This window comes from Lepidochelys kempii, chromosome 1 (genome assembly GCF_965140265.1).
Source record: "Lepidochelys kempii isolate rLepKem1 chromosome 1, rLepKem1.hap2, whole genome shotgun sequence".
Classification (NCBI taxonomy): Eukaryota; Metazoa; Chordata; order Testudines; family Cheloniidae; genus Lepidochelys; species Lepidochelys kempii.
In genome coordinates this window covers 230326847-230352328 of record NC_133256.1, presented here as the reverse complement: position 1 = coordinate 230352328, position 25482 = coordinate 230326847, and the positions used below count along the sequence as shown (strand labels likewise).

The 25482-nt window shown below is 40.6% G+C and overlaps 1 protein-coding gene across 3 annotated transcripts in view; it reads left to right on the top strand.

Annotated features, from left to right (window-relative positions):
- Positions 1 to 278: 278 nt before the first annotated feature.
- Positions 279 to 25482, top strand: part of SSPN (sarcospan) — a 37460-nt gene continuing 12256 nt past the window's right edge. The window contains exon 1 of one of the 3 annotated variants that reach the window (XM_073317627.1): positions 279 to 762. In XM_073317627.1, the coding sequence (XP_073173728.1) occupies positions 448 to 762 (315 nt within the window). In that variant the 5' untranslated portion in view covers positions 279 to 447. Of the gene's footprint in view, positions 763 to 2121; positions 2208 to 2551; positions 2623 to 25482 lie in introns of those variants that run through there. The other 2 variants (XM_073317637.1, XM_073317647.1) reach the window with 2 other exon arrangements.

Below are 25482 nucleotides of genomic sequence, written 5' to 3'. Positions count from 1 at the left end.
TTATCTTCTGCGGGCTAATAACACAGTTGCAGTGTGGTGATCAACTGGTGCCTGTTAATTTCATACGCACAAATCAAATCAATCCCCCATGTGCTCAGGCAGCCCCTACCTAGACAATGGTTTCCTGCATATTAATTAAGTTCACACAAGCGGTGATTCTGATTACATATGCACAGTTCTCGTGTGCACAGCCAGCCCCAGCACAGGCAATCTGCTTCTGCATGTTGGGAGTTCACTACCCCCCTTGATTCCCCCTCTTCTCCGGGCTATATGTGGCATTTAGAAGCTCTGACAATCTGCTCCAAATGTTTTCCATATTTGTTCAGCCTCCTTGATTCAAATACCAGGAACAACTCAGCCAGCACAAAGCGAAGCTTCGGGGGCACACACACACAAAAAAACAACCCCTCAACACGCCCATCAGCCAGAAAAAAAAAGTTCATCAACATGAGAAAAGAGGAGAAGAAACCTCAGAACAACGCATCCCTTAATAACCAGAACCAGGCAGGGAAGGCACCTGAAGGGGAGAAAAGCACCGATCCAGCCAAGCAGCAGGAGCCAGCAATGAAGAAGAAAGCCAAGGGGGATCCCAAAACGGGCCAGGAGGAGGAATCCCACACTTGTTGTTGCTGCCGTTTCCCGCTGCTCGTTGCTTTGTTGCAGCTGGTGTTAGGCATCTCTATAACAGTGTTGGGCTTCATTATGGCAGGCATCAGCTCTTCTTTACTAGTCAGAGACACTCCATATTGGGCTGGGATAATTGTAAGCATAAAGTCTGTTTCTACATAAAGTGCATTTGCCAACATTAATGCAATCTGCATGATGCTACACTTAAGACTAACCAACTGCATGTCCTACACCATATATGAGCTAAACTAACTATAAATATTCCTGCAATTATGTGTCTAATTTACTTTCCCAAGGAAACTTGCAGTATAATATAATCCTTCATATTCTTCCCCAAAACACCCAATACCTTGAATAAAATACAGGGTTGCTGTGCACCAGAGGTATATTATGTTACCTATTTACCTGTTTGCTATTAAATGATGGTTAGTAATACTGAAAAAAATGTTTACTACTTATGTTGTTATCCCCCCCAAAAAACCAGTCAGGTTTAAGAGGGTGAAAGTATAATTATAAACCTCTAATTCAATGTGTTTATAATAGTGTCAGAAAAGAACTGGCTGTTCTTTTAGCTTCCACACTGTGATGAGTTAAAAAAAGACTGTAACTTAAACCCTTTCGTTCCCCCCCTGCCATATCCCAAATCCTTTGCCATAGAACACACAACCTGTGGCTCTTGGGACTAAAGGGTTACTATGAAATGCAAAACAAGTAAGTCTGTAAAGTCTGAAGGGTGTGACACAAGCCAGCTAAAACGAGGAAATTTGAAGTTGTGAGTGACAGGCTAGCCTTGTCTAATGCAGTAATGGCATAAAAAACACAGTGGCAGGAGTGAAGGGTGGGGTCCCTGGTAAGTCTATTATGATCATGCACATACATGCAATCAGCTAAGAAATATAGCCCAAATCCTGAGCACAGGCCACTCCTGTAAAAGTCACTAGGAGTTTGGGGCACTCAGCATCTCTCAGGATTTGGCCTTGTTTTATTTAATCATTTTTAGAGAGACAGTACATGTGGCTATGGTAACATTCCTGTGTTGGGGAGTGTATTATACATGTTTTCTATGCCTGTTATTTTTCCCCAAAGGACCATATTTCAAGTAGATGTATTCTTACATGTTTGTACTAATTCTGAGCATTATTCAACCAATAGAACATACAATCTCCCACCAAGTAAATACATGTTTAGGCACTTTAACAAAGAAAAGATTCTTGATGCAGTAGACCAGTGTATAGTGTACCACATAAACATAAATCCTTATTAGTTTGAGGATTATTTGACCTGAATTGTTATGGTTAATTGTATTAATCCAGCTGCTGCACATAACAATTACATCTTTGTGTTAGCAATCCTTATCAAATTATCTCTGAGACTTAAAAGTCAAAGGCCCAATCCTGAAAAAGTTGGAATGATCAGGACCTGAGTTTCTAAACAGACAATGGCTCGTTTTAATTAGCTCTTTCCCCTTTCTCTCTCTTCTTCCAAAATATAGATCTAAAAGTTCAGTTATGTCTTGCATGGTGAAATTCTGCCTTCACTTACAGAAGAGAAATTTCCAATAGGACTTGCTCCATTACAAGGTGAGGGTGAAAGGGGAACAATAAACTAGGGCATGCAACATTTCCACTTCGTTTTTTTAAGTTAACGTGTCCTAAAGTTTCTGCAAACACTGATGGTCAGATTCTCTTCTCAGATCCACACTATGGATCTCCCAAATTTTGAATAACCTCTTCATTAGAAGGACAGATAAACAGCCACAAAGATTCAGGACTAGGTCTCCAGTGGGAGTAAATTGGCATTGCTCCATTGAAGTCAGTGAGGGCATGCAAGTTTACAGCTGCTGAGCATGCTCCTTGATTTGCCTGTATGCAGCCAACATAAAAAAAAAAGCGGGGTAGACCTGAGAATCGGCACATAAAGCTGTGCTACCCTTCCAGAGGGAGTCCCCAGCCAGGCCAATGGTCATTGAGGTTTTGTGACCAACCCATAACTCAGGTAATATTTGCCATGATTTATGAACTGTTTGCAGGAATTTGGACTGACATTTGGATGGGTGTGGGCTGGGTATAAGTAATGCAAAACTCAGTTGTTTTGCATGGCTTCCACCTGAAGCCAGGCAAAAATTGGTACATTTACACTTTGAGTTAGCCTAAAATTTCAAAGCAAAACTCAAGTCTGAACTAAAACTCCTGGGTTTTGCACACATCAACCTGCATGACCTCTGTGATGGCAGAGCTCCCACAGACACTGGGAACACAAGATTCTGGCTACATAATTCTTAGGATCTTTTTGCTTTGAGCTTTACAATCATTTCACCTTTACACCTATATAGAAGACCTAAAGATACAAAAGTAATGGGTGCCAATTTAAGAATCTAGCTAGAGTATTAAATAATAATGTGTTGGCTAGACTTGCAGCTCTCAGTCTGTGGGTTGCTCCACCATGTTGGGTTACCAGCAGATTTTGGTGTAGGCACATTCCTTACCAGCACAATTACACATGCCACTGATTGGGTTTCTGCTCACGCTGCCTGGTCTTGGAGTTGAATGGTGTGGTGACCATGAGAATGTTCTTCCTGATATATGTGTTTCAGGGAGAGTGAGAAGTGGAGAGACAAGTGTCTGAGAGCTACTGAGGAAACACACACATCAAATGTAGGGGAGGAAAGAGAAGCATGTTGTTTTCCATTCTCAGCAGCCAGGCTCCGGTGGAGGAGGTGGGGAATGGCACTGGAAGAGAGAGGTGAGATTGAGAAGTTGGATCTGTAACTCCCAGCAGCCAGGAGAGACGATGTTTAAGTGGAGCTCAAGTGATGTCAGGAGTGCTGTGGGAGCTGATGCAAAGGATTACGAGATATTGGTTCATGAGATCTTAAAAAATAAAGAGGTAGCTGAGAAGTTGTGCCATTATTTGTTTATATATGGTTGCACTGTGATGGATATGCCAGCTACTTGTTGGGACGCTGGCTGGGAAAGGTTGAGAACCTGTGAGCCAGAGCAAAGTTTGTCAGTGTAGCTCCCAGGGCCTTTGCCGGTGATCTGTAGGACAGAATATTCTGGAAACTATGCATTAGAGAATTTGGAGATGAGGTGCTCCATGGAGGAGATCTATTGTGTTAGAACACCCTGCGTGCAGATATACTGCTCACAGTCTTTTGGGCTGGTATTAGGCCAGTTTAGAGATTGGAGCTCACGCATATGGGCATGGGATGGAGTGTGTCTTGCTCATAAAACAAATATGCTCCTATTCTGTAGCAGAAAGTGCATCTTTCTGGAACTCATTTATTAACGCAGAAATGAGCAACATTGCCTTTCTTGGCAGCACAGCAGAACGGAAAGAGGTGGTGTAAAATATCAATATATGCTTGTTTTAGTATCATCCCACTCAAGTGCTCTTTTCAAAGTATTTGATTATTGTTCAGATTCACCAGCTGTTTAAGAACTGTAAAATATATTATCAAGACCTTTTTAATGAAGTTAAAGACAGTGGGCTAAATTCACCCCCAGTGTAACTCCATCAGAATTACAGCAGGAATGAATTTGACCCCCTAGCTGTTGTTGAAATATGATAGAAAAATGAAGGAAAACTGCTAATGTGTTAAATAGATCCTGACTGATTTTTTGCTTTATTAGTGGTAAAGGTATTTTCAGTTAGGAACAGTGTGACAAAGTGCTTTAGTCTATTAGCATGAATGAAAGGGAACTTGTCTAGTGAAACAACTAGAACAAAATGTTCCCAGTGAAAACCAAACCAGGCAAATCTAGAGTGGATTCAGGTTTCATTACAAATTCAAAACTTAGCCTCAGTTTGTTGTGATAAGACTCCACAAATCTGTTGAATAAACTTGGGCTGCTTTTTGGTTCTGTGGCTACTGTGTCACCTCACCACCACCACACTATAGGCAATCAGTGTGGACAGAATCTGGGACCCATAGCTCTGAAAGCACAGGCTTCTACCCCTGAGCAAAACCAGTAACACCATGGATTAGTAGCAGTAGTAGGCTCTTATCTTCTGTGTGGACTAGCTGCTAGAGAGGGAATTGATACACTTAGCCACATCACACTAAAACTATTTCAACATGAAACCAGGTGAAACTTAGCAATTTCAGCTGAGTTTCATTTGAAATACAAGGGTTGCTATTTAGAAACCAAAGGAAAGGTTCATGGGCAGAAACCACTGAGCTTAATGTAGTTCTAGGCACTATTGGGCTCTGTGCCCACAGAGCAAAAGCGGAGTTATCAGTCTCCTGCTTCAGTCTCAATGACCTATTCCCGTTAAAAGCAGAATGTACCTGTTGTATCACTAGAGCCAGGTAAATCAATTAAGCTAAAACAGGAGATGACTGAAACCTCTGTCCAGAGCTTGGCTTTAACTCAAGCTGAACCCCTTTTTATGCAATTTTGAAAATATTCAGATAAATGCCCTGCCATTGGAAGCAGGGCTTTCGAAGAGATGTGGCGCTGAGCTAGGAGTGCTGAATCATTTGCTAGGTTCTGTCCTGATGTGCTATGTTACTTTAGGCAAGTCACTTTAGGACCAGATCCTCAAATGTATGTAGGCCCCTAACTCCTATTGAAATCAATGGGAATTAGGCATCTAAATACCTGTGAGTCCTGGGCCTTAACTTCTCTATTTTCTCCTCTGTAAAATGGGAATAATAATGATTATCCATTCATCTTTTTGCTTTGATGAAAAAGCCCTACAGAAGCATTATGTATTCTTCTTATTCTTCTTGTTCATTTTCATTTCCTTGTGGCCTTTCCACACCCAGATCCCAGTCCGTACTAGAAGCACAAATAGTGAATTTTTCCATGAAAGTCTATTCTCACAGTATTTCCACCATAACTGGAAGTAGGACGTGTCAGAAATCTCACAAGCAAGCCTGTTCCCCTGAGACGTTCAGCTATTTCTCCAAACCTCATGGGGACTCATAAGTCAGGGGTGCTTATCAGAGCTGCCCAACAGGTTTTGAGGTGCCCCCATTTTAATTCTCTATTTTTTTTTAATTATTTGGGTTTTTTAGGAGTCTTGAAAATCCCAGATACCTAAGTTCCTCCCAGACTATAGGTCTAGATGAATCTGTTTTTACATTTTATTGTGTTATGGTTAAATATTAAGATCTACTTTACCGTGGTCCATAAAAGAAAATAGAACTGCTCTTTTCAGCTTCTGGTCTGAAAAACCTGATCTGGCTTTTGTTTATAGTTCCGGTTAATCTGTTTGGACACAGGAGAATAGTCATTACCATTGTTTTTTGTTTCTAGCTTGTTCAGGCTCTTGGAATCAAGTCTCCTCTCATTCATGCTGGTGTGAATCAGGACTGAATCCACTGGAGTAAATGGAGTTATGCCAGGGGAAAACTGGAGAAGGGTCAGGGCTGTTGAGATTCCCAGGCACACTTTCTCATGTGCAGCAGATCTCAAAGGAACTGTAGTCTCATTAGTTCTCAAACCCTCGTATCAGCTGGCCGTGCCCATCTCCAGAGGCTCTAGAAGAGAGAGAAAACTGTGGAATTCACAAAAAAATAAAACCCCTCTTCAGGACACACAAGAAACAGTACGTGGGATCTGCATTTAAAGCATAAAACCTGCTCCTCTTACTCACAACCATTTTTAAAGTGCTCAGCACTTTCAGTTGGCGAGAGATTCCCCCCCCCCCCCCAAAAAAAAGGGTTGAGCTCCCATCTAGGCATTTCGATAAGGATCAGTTTTTTAAAAAGCCCCCAGTGTCCTACAGCTCCCATTGTGATACTTAATAGGAAATATTTTAAGAGCTCAGAACACAATGAGTTGATCTCTACTGAAAACCTGGCGACTTATTTTGGCCCCTGCGTGAGAGCTGAGCACTTCTTAAAGACTGGCTCTTAGGCATAAATTCCTTCCTTTCCTTCCCATCTCGGACCTCCAAGTCCACCCTCTCCTCCACCCTATTCTGTGAAAGTGAGGCCTATTCATCTTCAGCCTCTCAAACCCATAGCCTCCTGCCCTTGCCTCTTTATTCTCTTTCATCTCCTCCCCTCCCTTATCTTTAACTTCTTTCTTTGCTCCGCCGACAAATGCACTCTTGTTGGTTGAAAATACTTACCATTGACAACACTCTTAAGCTGCTGCCCTTTCTCCCACATTCTTTTTTTTTTCTCCTTCAAGATGGTGGACCTTTGACCTTAAACTAACTAGACCAGTCGTTCTCAACCTTTTCCATGGTCTTGTTCCACACCAGGACATTTCTTCCCACCCCCACATCATCACAGAACTCTACCTCTTTCCCAGAATCTCCCTCATGTTTAGCAATATGGTGGCCATTGGCTTGCTGATTCACAGCAGCCTGTGGAGGGTCTGGCTTCCATCCTCTGAGTGCTATTGACTTTAGGTTGAGAGCTAGTGGAGCAAGACTGATACAGGTTTTATGGTGGAAAAGCTACACAGAGTTTTAAATGCAACGTTCTATGAATGTTATCAATCCTCATTTATGTAGTGCCAGAAATGTATATGGCCCTTTGTAAAACCTTCAGTAGAATGAGACATGCTTTTTGCCTCAGGCAGTTCACAGGAGAGACCAAACCAATAAAGACACAATGAAGCATGTGGCAAACAGTTCAGTAAAGGAGGGTATAGAAAGATTTTTTTTGGGGGGGGGGGCGCGAGGGGGAACAAGTGAAGAATAGTTCCTGAAGGTAACTGCTTTTGAGGTAGGATTTTCAGGAAAGAGAGAGAGAGAGAAGGCACCTTAGGGAGAAGAATCAGAAGGCCATGCAAGTCATTCCAGCCAATCATTGGGTTGGCTGAGGAGCTGGCCCCTAGTCCCATTTATGAAAAGGCTTTTAAAAAATATCTCCCAGCACTGCATATCCCAATAAGACTCTCATAATTGAGATGTTTAATTGACATATTTCCAGTGGTTAAAGCAGGTGACTCTGACTTTGAACTTGGGGTTTTATTCCTGGCTCTGTGCTGATGCTTTCATTGGCCATTCATGGCCAAACTTAGCTGCCTAAATCAATATTTAAGCATCTAAATGGGTGTCCTGATTTGCAAAGGGGCTGAGCACCTGCTGGGCTCAATAGGAATTTAGGTGCTTTGCACCTCTGGAAATCAGGCCGCGAACCCTTAATTTTTCTGTGTCTTCAGATTCTCAAAGCTCAATCCTCAGGTATTCCTGAGAGGAACATGACTCACCTTTGAGCTGGAGGACGTAGAGGTGGACATAAAGCAGCACCTGTTCCTTGACCCTTTGTAAGGTCACTACACCACTCCAGCACCCATAGTTCCCAATGAATGCCGTGCAGCTCTATGGTCAACTTGTGCTTTTGGTGTAGTGCAAAATTTCTTTACAAAGGAGATGAGGAACAGAGCCTCGAGCTTCAAAATTGGTACAATGATACATATTGAATGTACAGGGGTGTTTTGTTGCTTAATTGTTGGTAAAGTGCTTTGAGATCTTTGGGCAAAAGGGGTCATAAAAGTATAAAATATTATTGTACTGGAGTGTGCCAGTGAAAAGGACTTTACTATGCTATAAAGCAATGTAAATTACAAAATGGCCTTAAAATTGTCATATTGATTGGCTGAGGCTAGCTAGACAGGTGGTGTTAATTGTACTAGTATAGACTGGACAGGGCGTACTGTAACTTAAACTGATCAGATAAAGTGAATAATGTCCACCACTCCCTTTATTTAAGCTATTTATATCTAAATCATATTACATCCTTAACAGCTCCTACAGAAGGATCGTTATCTGTACACAGTCTCACCAGTATAAGAAGACAATACAAATTCATATGAACAAACTATAGTCCTCCCCTCCTGCCTTGATTTTTCCAGGCCACAACACAGGATCCTCCTCATTGCTATGCATGAGTCATATGCATTGGCTTCTCAGTGATGGGCCTTCCAAATTTCAGGCCTCAACTTTGTCCTCAATTATTATCTTTTCTATGAGAAGTATGAGCAGCTTGAGCAGGAAATATTTGATCTTCTTCTATACTGATCTGGGGGATGATGGGTTTGGCCATTTAAATCCACGGAAACTTCTTCACTTCTCAAAGTCTGAGAGAAGAGAGATACTTTCTAGTCAGCTTTGGACCCATGCTGGTTTTGGGGGATGGGTTGGTTGTTGCTATGGACACCTATTCTAGCAGCAGTTATGGATGTGGCTTTCAGTCAGGCTTTACCTACTATACAACCTGGCTGGGTTTTTAACTTTCACGAGTTATTAGAGAAACTACTTTCAATCTTTCATAAAAGGTGACAGTTAAAACTGGCACAGTCAAGGTAGCTAATGGAAATCATAGCCATATAGGCATCTATTTTTTTTTAATACAGGCCATCTTTAATTGGTCATGATGAACATCAAAAATTGGAGTTGGGGGGCAGGGTTGCTTCAGATAAATACCCAGAAATTTGGCTGTTTAATTTAACCTTCTTCAAACCACCTGAACCTCTGGGCTGTGCAAAATGGGGTACATTTTGTGAAAGAGGAGCTTTTGGGTTTTCTAGTACTTGCTTATAGTCTGGTCTGGAACTACCACTAAATAAACTAAGGGCTGGGGGAAAGCCAACAGGTGTGGAGGAGCATGTGGTTCGGACTGCCTTTAGGGCCGTGGTTCTCAAAGCCAGTCCGTCGCTTGTTCAAGGAAAGCCCGTGGTGGGCCGGACAGGTTTGTTTACCTGTCCCGTCCACAGGTGTGGTCAATCGCAGCTCCCACTGGTTGCAGTTCGCTGCTCCAGGCCAATGGGGGCTGCGGGAAGGGCGGCCAGCATGTCCCTTGGCCCGCGCCGCTGGAGCAGCGAACCGCGGCCCGTGGGAGCTGCAATCGGCCGAACCTGTGGACGTGGCAGGTAAACAAACCGGTCTGGCCCTCCAGAGGCTTTCCCTGAACAAGCAGCGGACCGGCTTTGAGAACCCCTGCCTTAGGGGAGGATCTATAAATGGAGATTCCCTATGTCCTAATAAGGAGGAGAGGATGGAAAATGATAAAATACAGGGAGGATCTGATGAGAAAATGAAAAAAGTCCCATTCAATTACATCAGGCAATAGGGGACAGCCAAAAAATGGCAAGTTTTTAAAATGCTTATATACCAATGCTAGAAATCTAAATAATAAGATGAGTGAACTAGAGTGCCTAGTATTAAATGAGGATGTTGATATAATAGGCATCACAGAAACCTGGTGGAATGAGGATAATCAATGGGACACAGTAATACCAGAGTACAAAATATATCGGAAGGACAGAACAGGTCATGCTGGTGGGGCAGTGGCACTATATGTGAAAGAAAGCATAGAATCAAATGAAGTAAAAATCTTAAATGAACTAAATTGTACTGTAGAATCTCTATGGATAGTAATTCCATACTAGAAAAATAAGAATATAGCAGTAGGCTATATTACAGACCACCTGACCAGGATGGTGCTAGTGACTCTGAAATGCTCAGGGAGATTAGAGAGGCTATTAAAATAAAAAACTCAATAATGGGGGATTTAAACTATCCCCATATTGACTGGGTACAAATCACCTCAGGAAGGGATGCTGAGACAGTTTCTTGACATTTCTTTAAATGACTGCTTCTTGGAGCAGCTAGTCCTGGAACCCACAAGAGGGGAGGCAATTCTTGATTTTGTCCTAAGTGGAGCACAGGATCAGGTCCAAGAGGTGAATATAGCTGGACTGCTTGGTAATAGTGACAATATAATTACATTTAACATCCCTGTGGTGGGAAAAACTCCACAGCGGCCCAACACTGTGGCATTTAATTTCAGAAAGGGAAACTACACAGAAATGAGGAGGTCAGTGAAACAGAAATTAAAAGGTACAGTGCCAAAAGTAAAATCCCTGCAAGCTGTGTGGAAACTTTTTAAAGACACCATAATAGAAGCTCAACTTAAACGTATACCCCAATTTAAAAAACCTAGTAAGAGAACCAAAAAAGAGCCACCGTGGTTAAACAAAGTAAAAGAAGCAGTGAGAGGCAAAAAGGCATCCTTTAAAAAGTGGAAGATAAATCCTAATGAGGAAAAGAGCATAAACTCTGGCAAATGAAGTGTAAAAATATAATTAGAAAGACCAAAAAAGAATTTGAAGAACATCTAGCCAAAGACTCCAAAAGTAATAGCAATTTTTTTTTTAAATATATCAGAAGCAGGAAGCCGTCTAGACAACCAGCAGGGCCACTGGATGATCAAGATGCTAAAGGAGCACTCAAAGACATTGTGGAGAAACTAAATGAATTCTTTGCAGTGGTCTTCACTGTTGAGAATCTGAGGGAGATTCCCAAACCTGAGCCATTCTTTTTGGGTGAGAGATCTGAGGAACTGTCCCAAATTGAAGTGTCTTTAGAGGAGGTTTTGGAACAAAATTGATAAATGAAACAGTAATAAGTCTACAGGACCTGATGGTATTCACCCAAGAGTTCGAAGGAACTCAAATGTGAAATTGTAGGACTAGTAACTGTCATCTGTAACCTATCATTTAAATCAGCCTCTGTACCAAATGACTGAGGATAGTTAATGTGACACCAATTTTTAAAAAGGGGTCCAGAGGTGACCTTGGCAACTACAGGCCAGTAAGCCTCACTTCAGAATCAGGAAAATTGGTTGAAACTATCGTGAAGAACAAAATTGTCAGACACATAGATGAACATAATTTGTTGGGAAATAGTCAACATGGTTTTTGTAAAGGGAAATCACGCCTCACCAATCTACTAGAATTCTTTGAGGGGGTCAACAAGCATGTGGACAAGGTAGATCCAGTGGATATAGTGTAGATTTTCAGAAAGCCTTTGACAAGGTCCTTCACCAAAGGCTCTTAAGCAAAATAAGCAGTCATGGGATAAGAGGGAAGGTCCTCTTATGGATTGGTAACTGGTTAAAAGATAGGAAACAAAGGGTAGGAATAAATGGTCAGTTCTCAGAATGGAGAGAGGTAAATAGTGGTGTCCCCCAGGGATCTGTACTGGACCCAGTCCTATTTAACATATTCATAAATGATCTGGAAAAAGGGGTAAATAGTGAGGTGGCAAAATTTGCGGATGATAACTATCCTGTAGTTTTGTAAATCCCAGGCAGACTGCAAAGAGCTACAAAAAGATCTTACAAAACTGGGTGACTGGGCAACAAAATGGCAGATGAAATTTAATGTTGATAAATGCAAAGTAATGCACATTGTATATGTATGGTTAGGATTATGTTTTCCAATGATGGGGTCTAAATTAGCTGTTACCACTCAAGAAAAAGATCTTGGAGTCATCTTGGATAGTTCTCTGAAATCATCCACTCAGTGTGCAGCGGCAGTCAAAAAAGCGAACAGAATGTTGGGAATCATCAAGAAAGGGATAGATAAGACAGAAAATATCATATTGCCCCTCTAAATCCATGGTACACCCACACCTTGAATACTGTGTGCAGATGTGGGTGCCCCATCTCAAAAAAGATATATTGGAATTGGAAAAGGTTCAGAAAAGGGCAACAAAAATTATTAGAGGTATAGAATGGCTTCCGTATGAGGAGAGATTAGTAAGACTGGGACTTTTCAGCTTGGAAAAGAGGCAACAAAAGGGGGGATATGATAGAGGTCTATAAAATCATGAGTGGTATAGAGAAAGTTAATAAGGAAGTGTGTTTTACTCCTTTTCATAATACAAGAATAAGGGGCCACCAAATGAAATTAATAGGTAGCAGGTTTAAAACAAACACAAGAAAGTATTTTTTCACACAACACACTGTCAACCTCTGGAACTGCTTGCCAGAGGGTGTTGTGAAGGCCAATACTATAACGGGGTTCAAAAGGGAGCTAGATTGGTCCATCAATGGCTATTAGCCAGGATGGGCAGGATTGGTGTCCCTAGGCTCTGTTTGCCAGAAGCTGGGATTGGATGACAGGGCATGGATCACCTGATGATAACCTGTCTGTTCATTCCCTTTGGGGCACCTGCCCTTGGCCACTGTCAGAGGACAGGATACTGGGCTTGATGGACCTCTGGTCTGACCCAGTATGGCCGTTCTTAAGTGCTGTATTTCTCATAGCACAGTGATGGCCTGACAGTACTTACCAGCACTTACCATGCACTGGTATCTGAGTAACCACAGCATCTGCTTGTATGGTAAATTGGAAATCGCTGCCATGTCTCAATACTAGAGCTGGGAGGGAAAGAAACAGTGGGAATTTTTTGTGAAAATACTATCCTGTTTTAAAAATTAAAATGTAACAAAATTTTTGTCATAAAATTTGAATTGGTTTTGAGTATCTCTGCTCAGTACTTGTGTGGGGTAACTGAGTAAACAGTGACTTAGTGGTGACCACTGTGTTTTGGCACTCCTGGTCCAGCTGGAACCTGGAAATGAAACAGAAAATTAAGCAATCTTTGCTAAATCACCAGAGTTTCTGATTTGGGTTTTGTTTGTGCAAAAATTTCAGTTAGGTTTTTCTTTTATTCACCCTGGTTCACCCATCCCTAGTATATACTTTGGCAATCCTAGGTATGCTTGCCACACATTCACAGACATGGTGCACGTGTATCATGCCACCACCTGTTTTGTTAAATTTTTCATGGTCCTTGAGTGAGCCCCCAATATGGTTAAAATTTATCACCTAGTGATTCAAGATAAATGTCTGCCCAACAAAGATAAATGTTGATGCAGTATGAAAAGACTCCAAGTTGCCCCTCAAAACTAGCAGCCACAAAAGTCTTCTATAGGAACTCATATTTAAGTTTCTACAGAAGACTTTTGTGGTTGTTGGTTTTAATAGCTACATAATGTTGTGAGCCTATACAATTGACTGTGGAAATTTAATCTTAAATTGGGAGAAATAACCACCTCATTGCTGATTAACAGACCTAATACAACAAAGATAATTACAGAAAAGTGCTCTATAAATTTCAGTAACTTTTTCTCTAGGGTTTTTTTTCTTGGAACCATACTATAGAATTTAATAGAGAATTTATATGCCTGGCAAAGGTACCTAGAGGATGGTTTAAAAAAACAAAACAGAACACTAGAGCTGTCAAATGATTTTAAAAAATTAATCACTATCAATTGCTATTTTAATTGCACTGTTAAATAATAGAATACCATTTATTAAAATATGTTTTGGATGTTGTCTACATTTTCAAATTGATAATTACAACAGTACAAAGCGTAGTGATTATTTTCTATTTTTGATTACAAATATTTGCACTGTAAAAAGATAATAGTACTTTTCAATTCACTTCATACAAGCACTGTAGTGCAGTCTTTCTTTATTGTGAAAGTGCAATTTACAAATGTAGATTTTTTTTTTGTTACATAACTGCACTCAAAAACAAAATGTAAAACTTTAGTAACTACAAGTCTGGTCAATCCTACTTCTTGTTCGTCTTCGCGATTTGCTGAACAAGTTTGTTTACATTTACAGGAGATAATGCTGCCCACTTCTTATTTACAATGTTACATGAACGTGAGAACAGGCATTTGCATGGCACTGTTGTAGCCAGCATCACAAGATATTTATGTGCTAGATGTGCTAAACATTCGTATGCCCCTTCATGCTTCGACCACCATTCCAGAGGTCATACATCCATGCTGATGACAGGTTCTGCTCAATAACAATCCAAAGCAGTGTGGACTGACACACATTCATTTTCATCATCTGAGTCAGATGCCACCAACAAAGTTGATTTTTTTGGTGGTTTAGGTTCTGTAGTTTCTGAATCAAAGCGTTTGCTCTTCTAAGACTTCTGACAGCATGTTCCACATCTCGTCCCTCTCAGACTTTGGACGGCACTTCAGGTTCTTAAACCTTGGGTTGAGTGCTGTAGCCATCTTTAGAAATCTCTTATTGGTACCTTCTTTGCATTTTGTCAAATCTGCAGTGAAAGTGTTCTTAAATCAAACAACATCCAAGACTGCCATGACATGAAGGTAAGTATCCCCTCTCTGATGGTGGCAAGTAACAGATGTTTCAAGGAAAGATGCCCTATCTAAGAGACGTTTCAGAGTAGCAGCCGTGTTAGTCTGTATTCGCAAAAGAAAAGGAGTACTTGTGGCACCTTAGAGACTAACGAAAGCTTATGCTCAAATAAATTTGTTAGTCTCTAAGGTGCCACAAGTACTCCTTTTCTATCTAAGATAGTGAGAGGTGACGTGTAGAGGGTGATTATGGAATAACTTGCTCATAAGGAAAGTTTCTTCCTAACTTCATCTATTAGTGGTTGGCTTATTTCTGTAGCATGAGGGTTTATATTCCTCTTTAAAAAGGTGCATTCTATTTAATATAACTCTGGGTATTCTCATTATCCATAAAAATGTGTAATCCTCTTGGCCTCAGTGTTATCATGTGTCATTGGGTTCCACAGGCTACAAATGTGTTGCTTTTCACTGTTTACTCTTTTGATTACAAGGATTATTTTCTAAAATTCCTGCTAACTAGACCATATAATAGAGCAGATGAGTAAAATTAGTCACCTGCATAAGTGTTTCCAGATAGGTCTTGAGTTAGGGCCCAAGATGCTCATTTAAACCAGATTTTCATCTCTTTTCAGACATTTTCAGCTCTCCTGCCTCTCCCAACTCAGCACCATATGTTTTCCAAAATCTGTAGGAAATTCTTGGAAGGCAAATATACATCATTTGACTGAGAGGCCTACCTATTTTTAGGGCCACACTTTGGCTGAAATTTCAGCAACAACAAATCCTCATAATGTATTAGGCAGAAAAAAGAGCAGATTAGAATAATCCATGGTTTGGACAGCTGTAGGAATAAGGCAAACCATGTTCATATATCAGAGTGTGACAATAACTAATACTTCACCCAATTATATATATAATATATATATTACATCAACATCTTAATCATTACCAGACTGTATTCTGCTATCTATCCTCCATCTTTGTGTTGAGACCTTGTGTGATTAAAGTCTGAGAAAGTTACAAGCAACTTAAAATAAAGGGTGATTGGATAGGGAGGGCATATCCGGTGGGCCTTACTTAAGAAAAACACTAGTGAGTTCCATGGGAATTTGATCAAAATAAAATCCTCTGGATTTGGCCCCTACTGAATGAGTGGATTGTGTGTATTTATTATTATGCTTTTGGAGACCATATTTTTCTCACCCTTCGTTGCCATGGTTAGTTCAAGGAGTGTAATAGGTTTGAGGGAGGACAATTAGTCATGTAGAGCAGGAGGATGTTTTTGTGCTTCTGCTGCTGCCAGTCTGGCTATGCTTTTTGGAAAACAATCAACCTTTGTCCTTTGAAGACAGGTGTGGATGTTCAGCATGTGACCTTATTTTGGCAGTGAGAAATGAAGTTGGTGTTGCTGGCTTTTTTGCTGCAGCAGATTGGAGGAAAGACTTTTTTCACTGCTTTCGTTCCACTTTTTAGATGACTAAGCTATGTAAAGAGTGGCATCTTGCATACGTTGCTAGAATCTACTCTGCATATGTAAAATGGGTATTTGTAGTTTGTCAGTCACCAAAGTATTATCATCACTAAATATTTCTTTTGTGGTATTGTCTTGAGTTCCCAATCAGGGACAAGTTCTCCAGTGCTAGGCGCAATGAAAAGACAGTTTCTGTCCCAAAGGTCTTACAAGCTATGGGCTATCCTGGAAAGGAATCATTGCAAGTCTAGTCATAAGTAATTGTATTTAGGTACCAGTATAGGGCCTAGTTCTGTTCCCACTGAAATCAACAAGTTAATAACTTCAACGGCAACAGAATCTATCCCTGTTTTCAGAAAACAGACAATTTCAACCATTTTGATAGTGGTTTTGTTTAAAAACTGATTAAAAACAACTAAAATGGATCCATTTAGAAACCTGCTAGATGGAAAGAACGTTGACATTTTCCACAAACTTTTTTTTTAATTTTTCAACCAGCTCTAGTGAATTGTGTTTTCAGTGGTAGAGGATGTAGTAGCCAAAATTAAACCTGTAAGTTTTGTAAGTACATCTGTATCACATCCAGGTATTTTTCTAGGCAGTACTTTTTGAAATTTAAGCTCCTGTGGATTCTTTTCATGCAACTATCTGTTCAAAGAGGGGTGTATTAGCTTATATGGAAAATTATGAAACAGGAACTTGAAATAAACTCAGATTGAAATTTGCACAGGGTTGAAATGCTTATTCCTAGTTAGTCAGCTAATAAGATCAGCTCTTATAAACTCCTAAATACTATTCTATAACTCTTATGGAATCTGTTTTGTTTGTGTGACAAATGCATATTGATTGATAACCCAGTGTTAAGGCTAGTGCATCTTACATTATATATTTAGTCAATAAGGCCTGGTAAGTCTGTTTCATGCTAAGATATTGCAATGGCTATTGAACCTCAGAATGTCACATTTCCTTTATGCTATTTTATAATCAACATTGGCAGCATCCATAACACACACATGCTAGAACATAGTCACTGAGGGAGTCTTTAAGAATATTTACCAAAAGATGTTTGTTCTATTGCACTTCATGGGCATAATTCAAAACTGATCTTTTAATAACACACAGAGAAACATGTAAACTGTTCTCTCTGACTGTTCTGTACTCAAGTTTGCTTCAAAGAGAGAGTCTACCTTTTCAAAAAACTTAAACGTAAACTAGATATTTGTTGTAATCCCCAAAAATCTAAGATTTGGGCAGGAGTTATTCTATTTACCAGTCAACATCAGCTGCTTGCCAGCTCCCTCTTCTTCAGATCTTTGGTTAACAAAAACAAAAAACACAATTAAGCCTTCTAAAATATCCTGTTCAAACCTTGCCTGAATCCTGACTTGATGTAATCCTTTATAAATGCCCATTAACTGTGCTCTCCAATTATCTTTTAGTATATTATTTAAATCCCAGAGGAATCCTACAAAGTGTATGCAGGATGGAAATTCTTTTGAATGATACTTCTTCATATTGAAAGATTTCTGAAGATGGGCCAGATCCTGCTGCTGTTCAAGTCAGTAGGTGTTTTGCCACTGACCTAATGGGATTTGGATGAGCTCCTATTTCTTTAGGACTTTTTTTACTGTAAAAGAATCCTAACTTATCATTAGATATCATGTTAAATAGAACCAGAGCCTGGTTCTGCTCTCAGTTGCACTAGTTTCAAACTGATGTAATCCTATTGGCTTGTACTGAGCTGTGCCAAATTTACACTCTCTCATAAGTGAGCGCAAATCAGGACCAGTGTGCCAAGAAAGTGTGTGTATGGGGGGGGAGGAGGTTCCCCCTGACAACCCTGTCAATGATTGCTGTCAGCAATAAAAAGAAAACAAATAAATTGGAGACAGTGTGCAAATCATAGGACCAGAACATAAATACACATGACATGGAAAGGAGTAAATAACACTGATGCTTTCTTTAGAAATGTTCTCAGGCAATACTACTTAACCATATCTTACAGAAATGACATGAAAGACAACTTTATGGGTAAATCTGTTATTTCACACAGGTTTTGGAGGGACACTGCTGTGTATTCAGAGATACTGTCCTCCTAAAGGGAAACTGATGGAAGAACAGTTGGTAGTATTTGTTTTCCCATTAAAGCATAAACAGGAATGTTTTTATTCAATACCATTTTACAAATTCTTGGATTTGTATTTTTTTCCTCAGTTCAGATGGCCCCCTGCAGTGTTGGGAACCCAAATACAATAGCATTGTGATAGTGTGTGGGAAAACCAGGTTGTGAAACTACTAACAGAAGTCCGGCTCCACAGCTGGTGCAGGCCAAGGGAGTTCCATTGACTTCCCTGGAGCGATGCCAATTTACATGAGCTGAGGATCTGGTCCAGAGGAAACAAAACCTACCAGCCTAGTTTCACTGAGAAAGCAGAGAGAATTCCTTCCAAAACACACATAGGATGAAAGAGAAACAAGAACCTTAGAACCCAACTGGGTTCCCATTATAGTCAATGCAGGTTTCCCCATTGATTTTAGTGTGGGGAGGAGGAATGGGCCCTCAGATTTTTAACATTCATCCATTTTTCATAATCCAGGGTGCTACTAGTAAGGCATGTACAAAATACTGCTCAGTACCTAGGTGAGGCAGGATTTAACACCTTTTAAAAACACACACACACACACACACTTGAACTGGTCTCCTATAACTCACCAGAGTTAACCACATCCAGCCAACATGTTCTCAAAGGCATTAAACACCATGGTGCCCAGTGGTGCTTAAACATGTGCACATTAACTCATGTTGGCTATCATGTTTTAAATCCCCCCAAAAACCACACATACCTTTCCCCCCATAATCTAGACAGGGTCTATAACAATTCCTTCTGTCCACTCTCAGACTTGATCCCTTTTAAGGTCCTGGGCTTGTATACCATCCATGCTGCAGTCATACAGACCTGATGTAATAATCATCCAAGGGGCTCTGGCTGTCCCACTTCTTGCTCACCAGTGAGCTTGCCCCTCCCCCCATCATTTGTGATCAAAAACAAACAAAAACAAAGAACTTGCAGTAGGCCCCACCAAACCAAATGAGACTTTGAATGAGAAGATTAAAGGAAGTCACAAGATGGGATCACAGATTCACATCTGACAAGTGCTAATCTAAGACGTGGGAATTTCATAAACATAGAACACTTCTAGTCAAAGGTTTCAGAATCAGATTTAACATTTATTTAGAAGTTATGAGAAAAACTTGATCAGTTGAAATCATTCCAATCTGTTGGGACCTGATCCAAAGCCCATGGAAGTCAATGGAAAGAATCCCATTTAGTTCAATAGACCTTGGGTCAGGCTCTTAAAAATATAATTACAGAAGATTTAGGTTCTCTAGAACTAAAAAGATGAATTACTACAATTGAGACCATACTGAGTGTGTGAGATGCTGCAGATATTACTTCTGGAGGACTTTTTTGTTTTTAATTTAACAATCAACAATGTTAATCCCATGGTTACTCATGACCACTCAGTCTTCTGTGCTGAGGCACAAGATTGTGGGATTTGAATGTTGGCATGCCAAATAATGCCATTGTATTCTTCCTGAGCACAGAGGTTAAAATGAACATTAGAGGTAGAAGGGTTAACTTTGGGACATCAAAACTCCAATAAGGAGTACCAAGAACACAGGGCCGCAGGGAGTACATTTTTCATGGTGTGTTTAGCCAGTTAGGCAGCAGTAAAGCTTTTAAAAATGTCTTGTCTTGTCTTTTCCCCTGCTTTCACTTACTGATATGATAAAGGTGTGAGTATTGTGTAATTCCCCCCCCCCCCCCATACGTATTTGTTCTGTAGAGCAGTGTTTCTCAACCTCGGGTATGTGTACCCCTGGCGGCTCTCAGAGGTCTTCCAGGTGGTACATCAGCTCATTTATATATTTTCCTAGATGATTCTATAATAGGCAACAAAAAGCACAAGCAAAGTCCATACAAACTAAAATTTCATACAGACAATGATTTGTTTACCCTGCTCTATATACTATACGCTGAAATGGAAGTATAATATTTCTATTCCAATTGGTTTATTTTACAATTATATGGCAAAAATGAGGAAGTCAGCAATTTTTCAGTAATTTCAGTAAAATCAGCTGGGACACTTTCACATTAGACACTGTCTAATTTTATAAGCAAGTGGTTTTGAGGTTAAGTGAAAATTGGGGATATGCAAGACAAATCAAACTCTTGAAAGGGGCACAGTAGTCTGTAAAGTCTGAGAGACACTGCTATAGGTTCTATAGAGCACAAGCTGGAAGTCCATGGAGAGCTGGTCACATGGTTCTAGCTTTGGCTCCTGCAGGATTAGGGTTAGGTGAATTTTCTGGTGAGATGCTAAGTGCTCTCATTGAAGTCACACTGAAGTTGAGGATTTTAATCACCTCACAGGAACGCTGAATAATTCTTAGGGCTGAGCCCACCCTGAAGAGCAAAAGAAGACAGTGTAATTAATTCCTTTAAAAAAAAAAATAAAGAATACTTGTTGCCCTAGATTCCGAGTTCGGAGTAGGGACTGTCCTTTGTAAGTGACTGAAAAGTGCCTAGCATGTAGTAAGTGCTACTGCAAATATAGAATACTGCTAATAAAGACTGTGACAGTACATAAATACCGGTTTCAGAGTAGCAGTCGTGTTAGTCTGTATCTGCAAAAAGAAAAGGAGTACTTGTGGCACCTTAGCGACTAACCAATTTATTTGAGCATAAGCTTTCATGAGCTACAGCTCACTTCATCGGATGCATTCAGTGGAAAATACAATGGGGAGATTTATATACACAGAGAACATGAAACAATGGGTGTTACCATACGCACTGTAACAAGAGTGATCAGGTCAGATGAGCTATTACCAGCCGGAGAGCGGAGGGTAACAGCGGGGAGAAACCTTTTGTAGTGATAATCAAGGTGGGACATTTCCAGAAGTTGACAAGAATGTCTGAGGAACAGTGGGGGGGGGGAATAAACATGGGGAAATAGTTTTACTTTGTGTAATGATCCATCCGCTCCCCGTCTTTCTTCAAGCCTAAGTTAATTGTATCCAGTTTGCAAATTAATTCCAATTCAGCAGTCTCTCGTTGGAGTCTGTTTTTGAAGTTTTTTGTTGTTGAAGAATTGCTACTTTTAGGTCTGTAATTGAGTAACCAAAGAGATTGAAGTAGTCTCCGACTGGTTTTTGAATGTTCTATTTCTTGATGTCTAATTTGTGTCCATTTAGTCTTTTACGTAGTCCAGTTTGGCCAATGTACATGGCAGAGTGGCATTGCTGGCACATGATGGCATATATCACATTGGTAGATGTGCAGGTGAACGAGCCTCTGATAGTGTGGCTGATGTGATTAGGCCCAACGATGGTGTCCCCTGAATCGATATGTGGGCACAGTTGGCAACGGGCTTTGTTGCAAGGATAGGTTCCTGGGTTAGTGCTTCTGTTGTGTGATGTGTGGTTGCTGGTGAGTATTTGCTTCAGGTTACGGGGCTGCTGGAAGCAAGGACTGGCCTGTCTCCCAAGATCTGTGAGAGTGATGGGTCGTCCGTCAGGATAGGTTGTAGATCCTTGATTCGTTGGAGAGGTTTTAGTTGGGGGCTGAAGGTGATGGCTAGTGGCGTTCTGTTGTTTTCTTTGTTGGGCCTGTCCTGTAGTAGGTGACTTCTGGGTACTCTTCTGGCTCTGTCAATCTGTTTCTTCACTTCAGCAGGTGGGTATTGTAAAAAACCTGGAGACATCTTGTAACAAAGAGGATAGGTGGTATTTAGATTCATGATCCTATCCCTACAAGCCTGAACCATCCTTTGAGAGATGACAGTGGTTACTTATGATATAAATAGAAACTCACCCTGGAGATCACTGATCAAATTCTACCCTCACATGGGGCTGATCAAAAGCCCACTAAAATCAGTTGGAATTGCACGTGGTCAAACACATCTCAGGATGTGGCCTGCAAATATTGTCCAAGATAACTAATTTTACTCTTTAAGTTTCTCCTGCATTGGTAGAAACCCAAACACAACAGCAATGGCTCATGCAGTAGAAACAGAAAATAAAATGCCATCACAGATTGGAAGGGAGGCTTAGAGGTTATTTACATGCAAAGCAGCACTGACTTACCAAAAGTTAGTTAAAGTGGTGCAAACTAAAGAATTGTTATGTTCAAGGTGGTTTTTGAGGATGAGCTCTCACTCCCTAGGAAATGCCTCATGTGGCCAGTGTAGTATACTTGCCTTCTCATGGTGGAGATGTTCTTAACTGAAGACATGGGTTGAAAGGCTGGTGCCTTATAACTAGGTTGCTCCAAACAGATGGAGCTCATTAGCTGTAGTAGGGATTCCACTTATGAGAAGGGAGTCCAATTTCAAAGCCAGAACATTGGGCCTGGCCAGCCAGTTTGTAAAAGTTGTGCCATGCACGCATGCTCTATGGCCTTCATCTTCAGGGAGTATATCAGTACAATGCTAGAGCATCCCTCAGAAGTGATGAGACTGCTTTGCCCGACAGCTGTGGAAAAATGAGAAAAGGTTACCACGTTCTGGGTGCATGTGGCTAAAGAAGTGAGCTAAAGAACTATGTTTGATTCTCCTGAATGTAGGAACAATGACTGGCAAATTAGATAAATTGCTGAGATCTTGAAAAGAAAGAGTGCATATTCTCTGTATACAAGAGACCAAATGGAAGGGGTTGAAATCCGTGATCAGGAGGGTTACAACATAATGTATTGTGGCTCAGTAGCAAGGAAGAATAGCGTAGAAATAATCAAAGCAGAAATATTACAGGATAAGGCAGTGCAAAGAAAGAGAATGGCACTGAACAGAAAAAATATTTAATGTTTTATACAATTGAGGAAAAGGAAGAATTCCAGATAGTGCTGGACCAAGTGATAAATGAAGTACCACAAGCTGAGTACTTGATTATCAGAGCAGAACTCAGACATGTGGGAGAACACAGTGAGGGCTATGACAATTGTCACAGAGGATAAGGCTTTGGAACCAGAAATGAAGTTGGTAGAAAATGTTAGTTAGCCAGAGCCCATGGCTTGATTGTTGCCAGTACATGCTTTGTAAAAAAAGGAGAAGCACTTAATTATGTACAAGAGCTGTTCCAATAAGTCCCAAATCAATTTCTTCCTGACAAGAGGAAGAGATCTGAAAGACATGAGAGGCTGTAACGTGATCCCAGGACAGCAGATTGGGGAGCAACATAGATTTGCTTCTAATGGACATCTGAGTGAAAAGGCTCATGGGGGACAAAAGATGAGTTGTGGAAGAAAGAACAAAGTGGTGGAGGCTCACAGATAGGGAAGTTAGAGATGTAAGGATGAGGTTCTACAGAGATTGGACATGACCAAACTGATGAGTTTGGGGGGAAATGTCCAAACATATCACGGAAAGTTCACAAGCTGCCCATGGCCAGATGAAAAAAGGGAAACTTCTTGGCAAGGAGCTGTGGTGGTGGTAAAACAATGTGCAGGAGACAGTAAAGAAGAGGAAGGAAATATTTAAGTGATGGCAGAAAATAAGAATCGTGGAAGGTTCTGAGAAATACAAGCTGGTAAAGAAAATACCAAAAACAGCAGTTGGAGAAGCTAAAGGTCAGGTATTTAAAGCAATATACGCAGAACTACTAATGAAGGAAGTGGTGTGGGGCGGGGGGGAAGGAATATATAGATTAGCCAAGATTAGGCAAAGAAAAATAGAGGACTTGGGAGCTGTGAAATCTGTCAGAGATGACAATGAAAGTGCTGGTGGAAGATCAGTACCACAACATGTAGAAACCCTTGAGGGAGGTATGCTCAAGCAACAACCTCACAAGATCTATCCCCATGGTGGTGACTCAGGCAGCGCTAATGATGCTGAAAGTGGGGAAGACAGTGGGATCAGACAGCAGACCAGGTGAAGCATTTAAAGCATTAGGCCATGAGGGAGAGATGCTGATGGTGAACTTTTTCTGCTTAATTCTCCATCTTGGAAAAATGCCTGATGAATGGAGGAAGAGCACATTGGTCCCTATCTTCAAGCATAAAGGAGACGTGCCAGAATGTAGTAATTACCGACCCATCAAGTTAATGAGTCACATGATTAAATGGCTGGAGAGAATCACTGAGAAAAGACATCAGGAGGATCTGGAGCACCAAGTAATCAACTCAGGTTTATGCCAGGAGCGTCAACAATGTTTGCAAGGTTCGCAGCCTGAATATGGCAGGAGAAATTCAAGGAATTACACTTAGTGTTGTGGATTTGAAGGTTTATGACAGAGTTCCTAGACAATTGTTATGGTACCTGCTGTCACACAATCTGCCAGTCTGAATATGTCTCTCTCTCAAATGGACACGTACGAGGGTAGGACAACAGTTGTGAGAAGCAGCTATGTCTAGAGTAAGCCTTCCACTGTAAAGATAGGTTTACATCAAGGAACAGTCTTAAGTCCATTCCTGTTTGTGATTGTAATGGACCCCTTGATGCAGAAGACTTGGGGAGAGATTCCATGCACCATGCTTTTTGCCAATAATATTTTATTCCATGAAGATAAATACAAACGGGAAAGGGGCCTCAAACTATAGAGGGCTGCATTAGAAGACAATGGCTTCTGAATCAGGTGACAAAAGACTGAATACATACATTTCATTAAGAGGGACGACAAGAAGCCAGTTAACTCTATCAGCTTTAAGTCTGTGCAATAATTTAAATACCTCAGTTCAGTGTTGTGCCATGATGAGAATGTGGTTGTGGATGTTAAAAGTCATATGAAGTGCATTTTGGTATAAATGGAGGGAATTCTCTGTGATAAGAATATGCCAAGTAAACTAAAGAACAAAATGTATAAGATGATTAAGCCAGCCATGATATACAGTCTGAATGTTGGCCCATGAGGAAGAGAGAAGAACAATTACTTCACACTGCCAAAATGAGCGCTCAGGTGGACTCTGGATAAGAAGAGAACTGATAGAATACACAGTTAAACAGTACTAGCCATGATGCACGTAGCCCCTATCGCTGAAAAGCTGAGAGAGCATCAACTGAGATGGCTGGGTCATCCTGAGACTACAAGATGTGGGATACGTTGGCCAGAGAGTACATGAGATGTAGTCCCAGGACAAAGATCACAAGGAAAGATGGTTTGAGACACTGAAGGAGGGCATGAAGAAGGCTGGTTCCAGTTTGGAAAATGCACTTGGAGACGAAGCCTTGATGGGACAAGGTGACCCCCCAATTGATGGCACAAGGTGAAGAAGAAGAGGAGTTTAACTTTTGCAAAAAGTTGTGTGTATGATCTTAAATCCATCTACACTAGGCTTATATAAAATTAAGTTTATGTTGATTAGGGCAGGTTTTAAGCTAAGCCAAAATAAGTGAGTTCAAACAAGGTTTTGCTTTGATTTAATCAATTGGTTTAAAAAATGGAAACTGGTGAAACTTATGTGCATAGACAAGCCCCTAAACAAAAGATTACATTATGGTATGTCTCCTG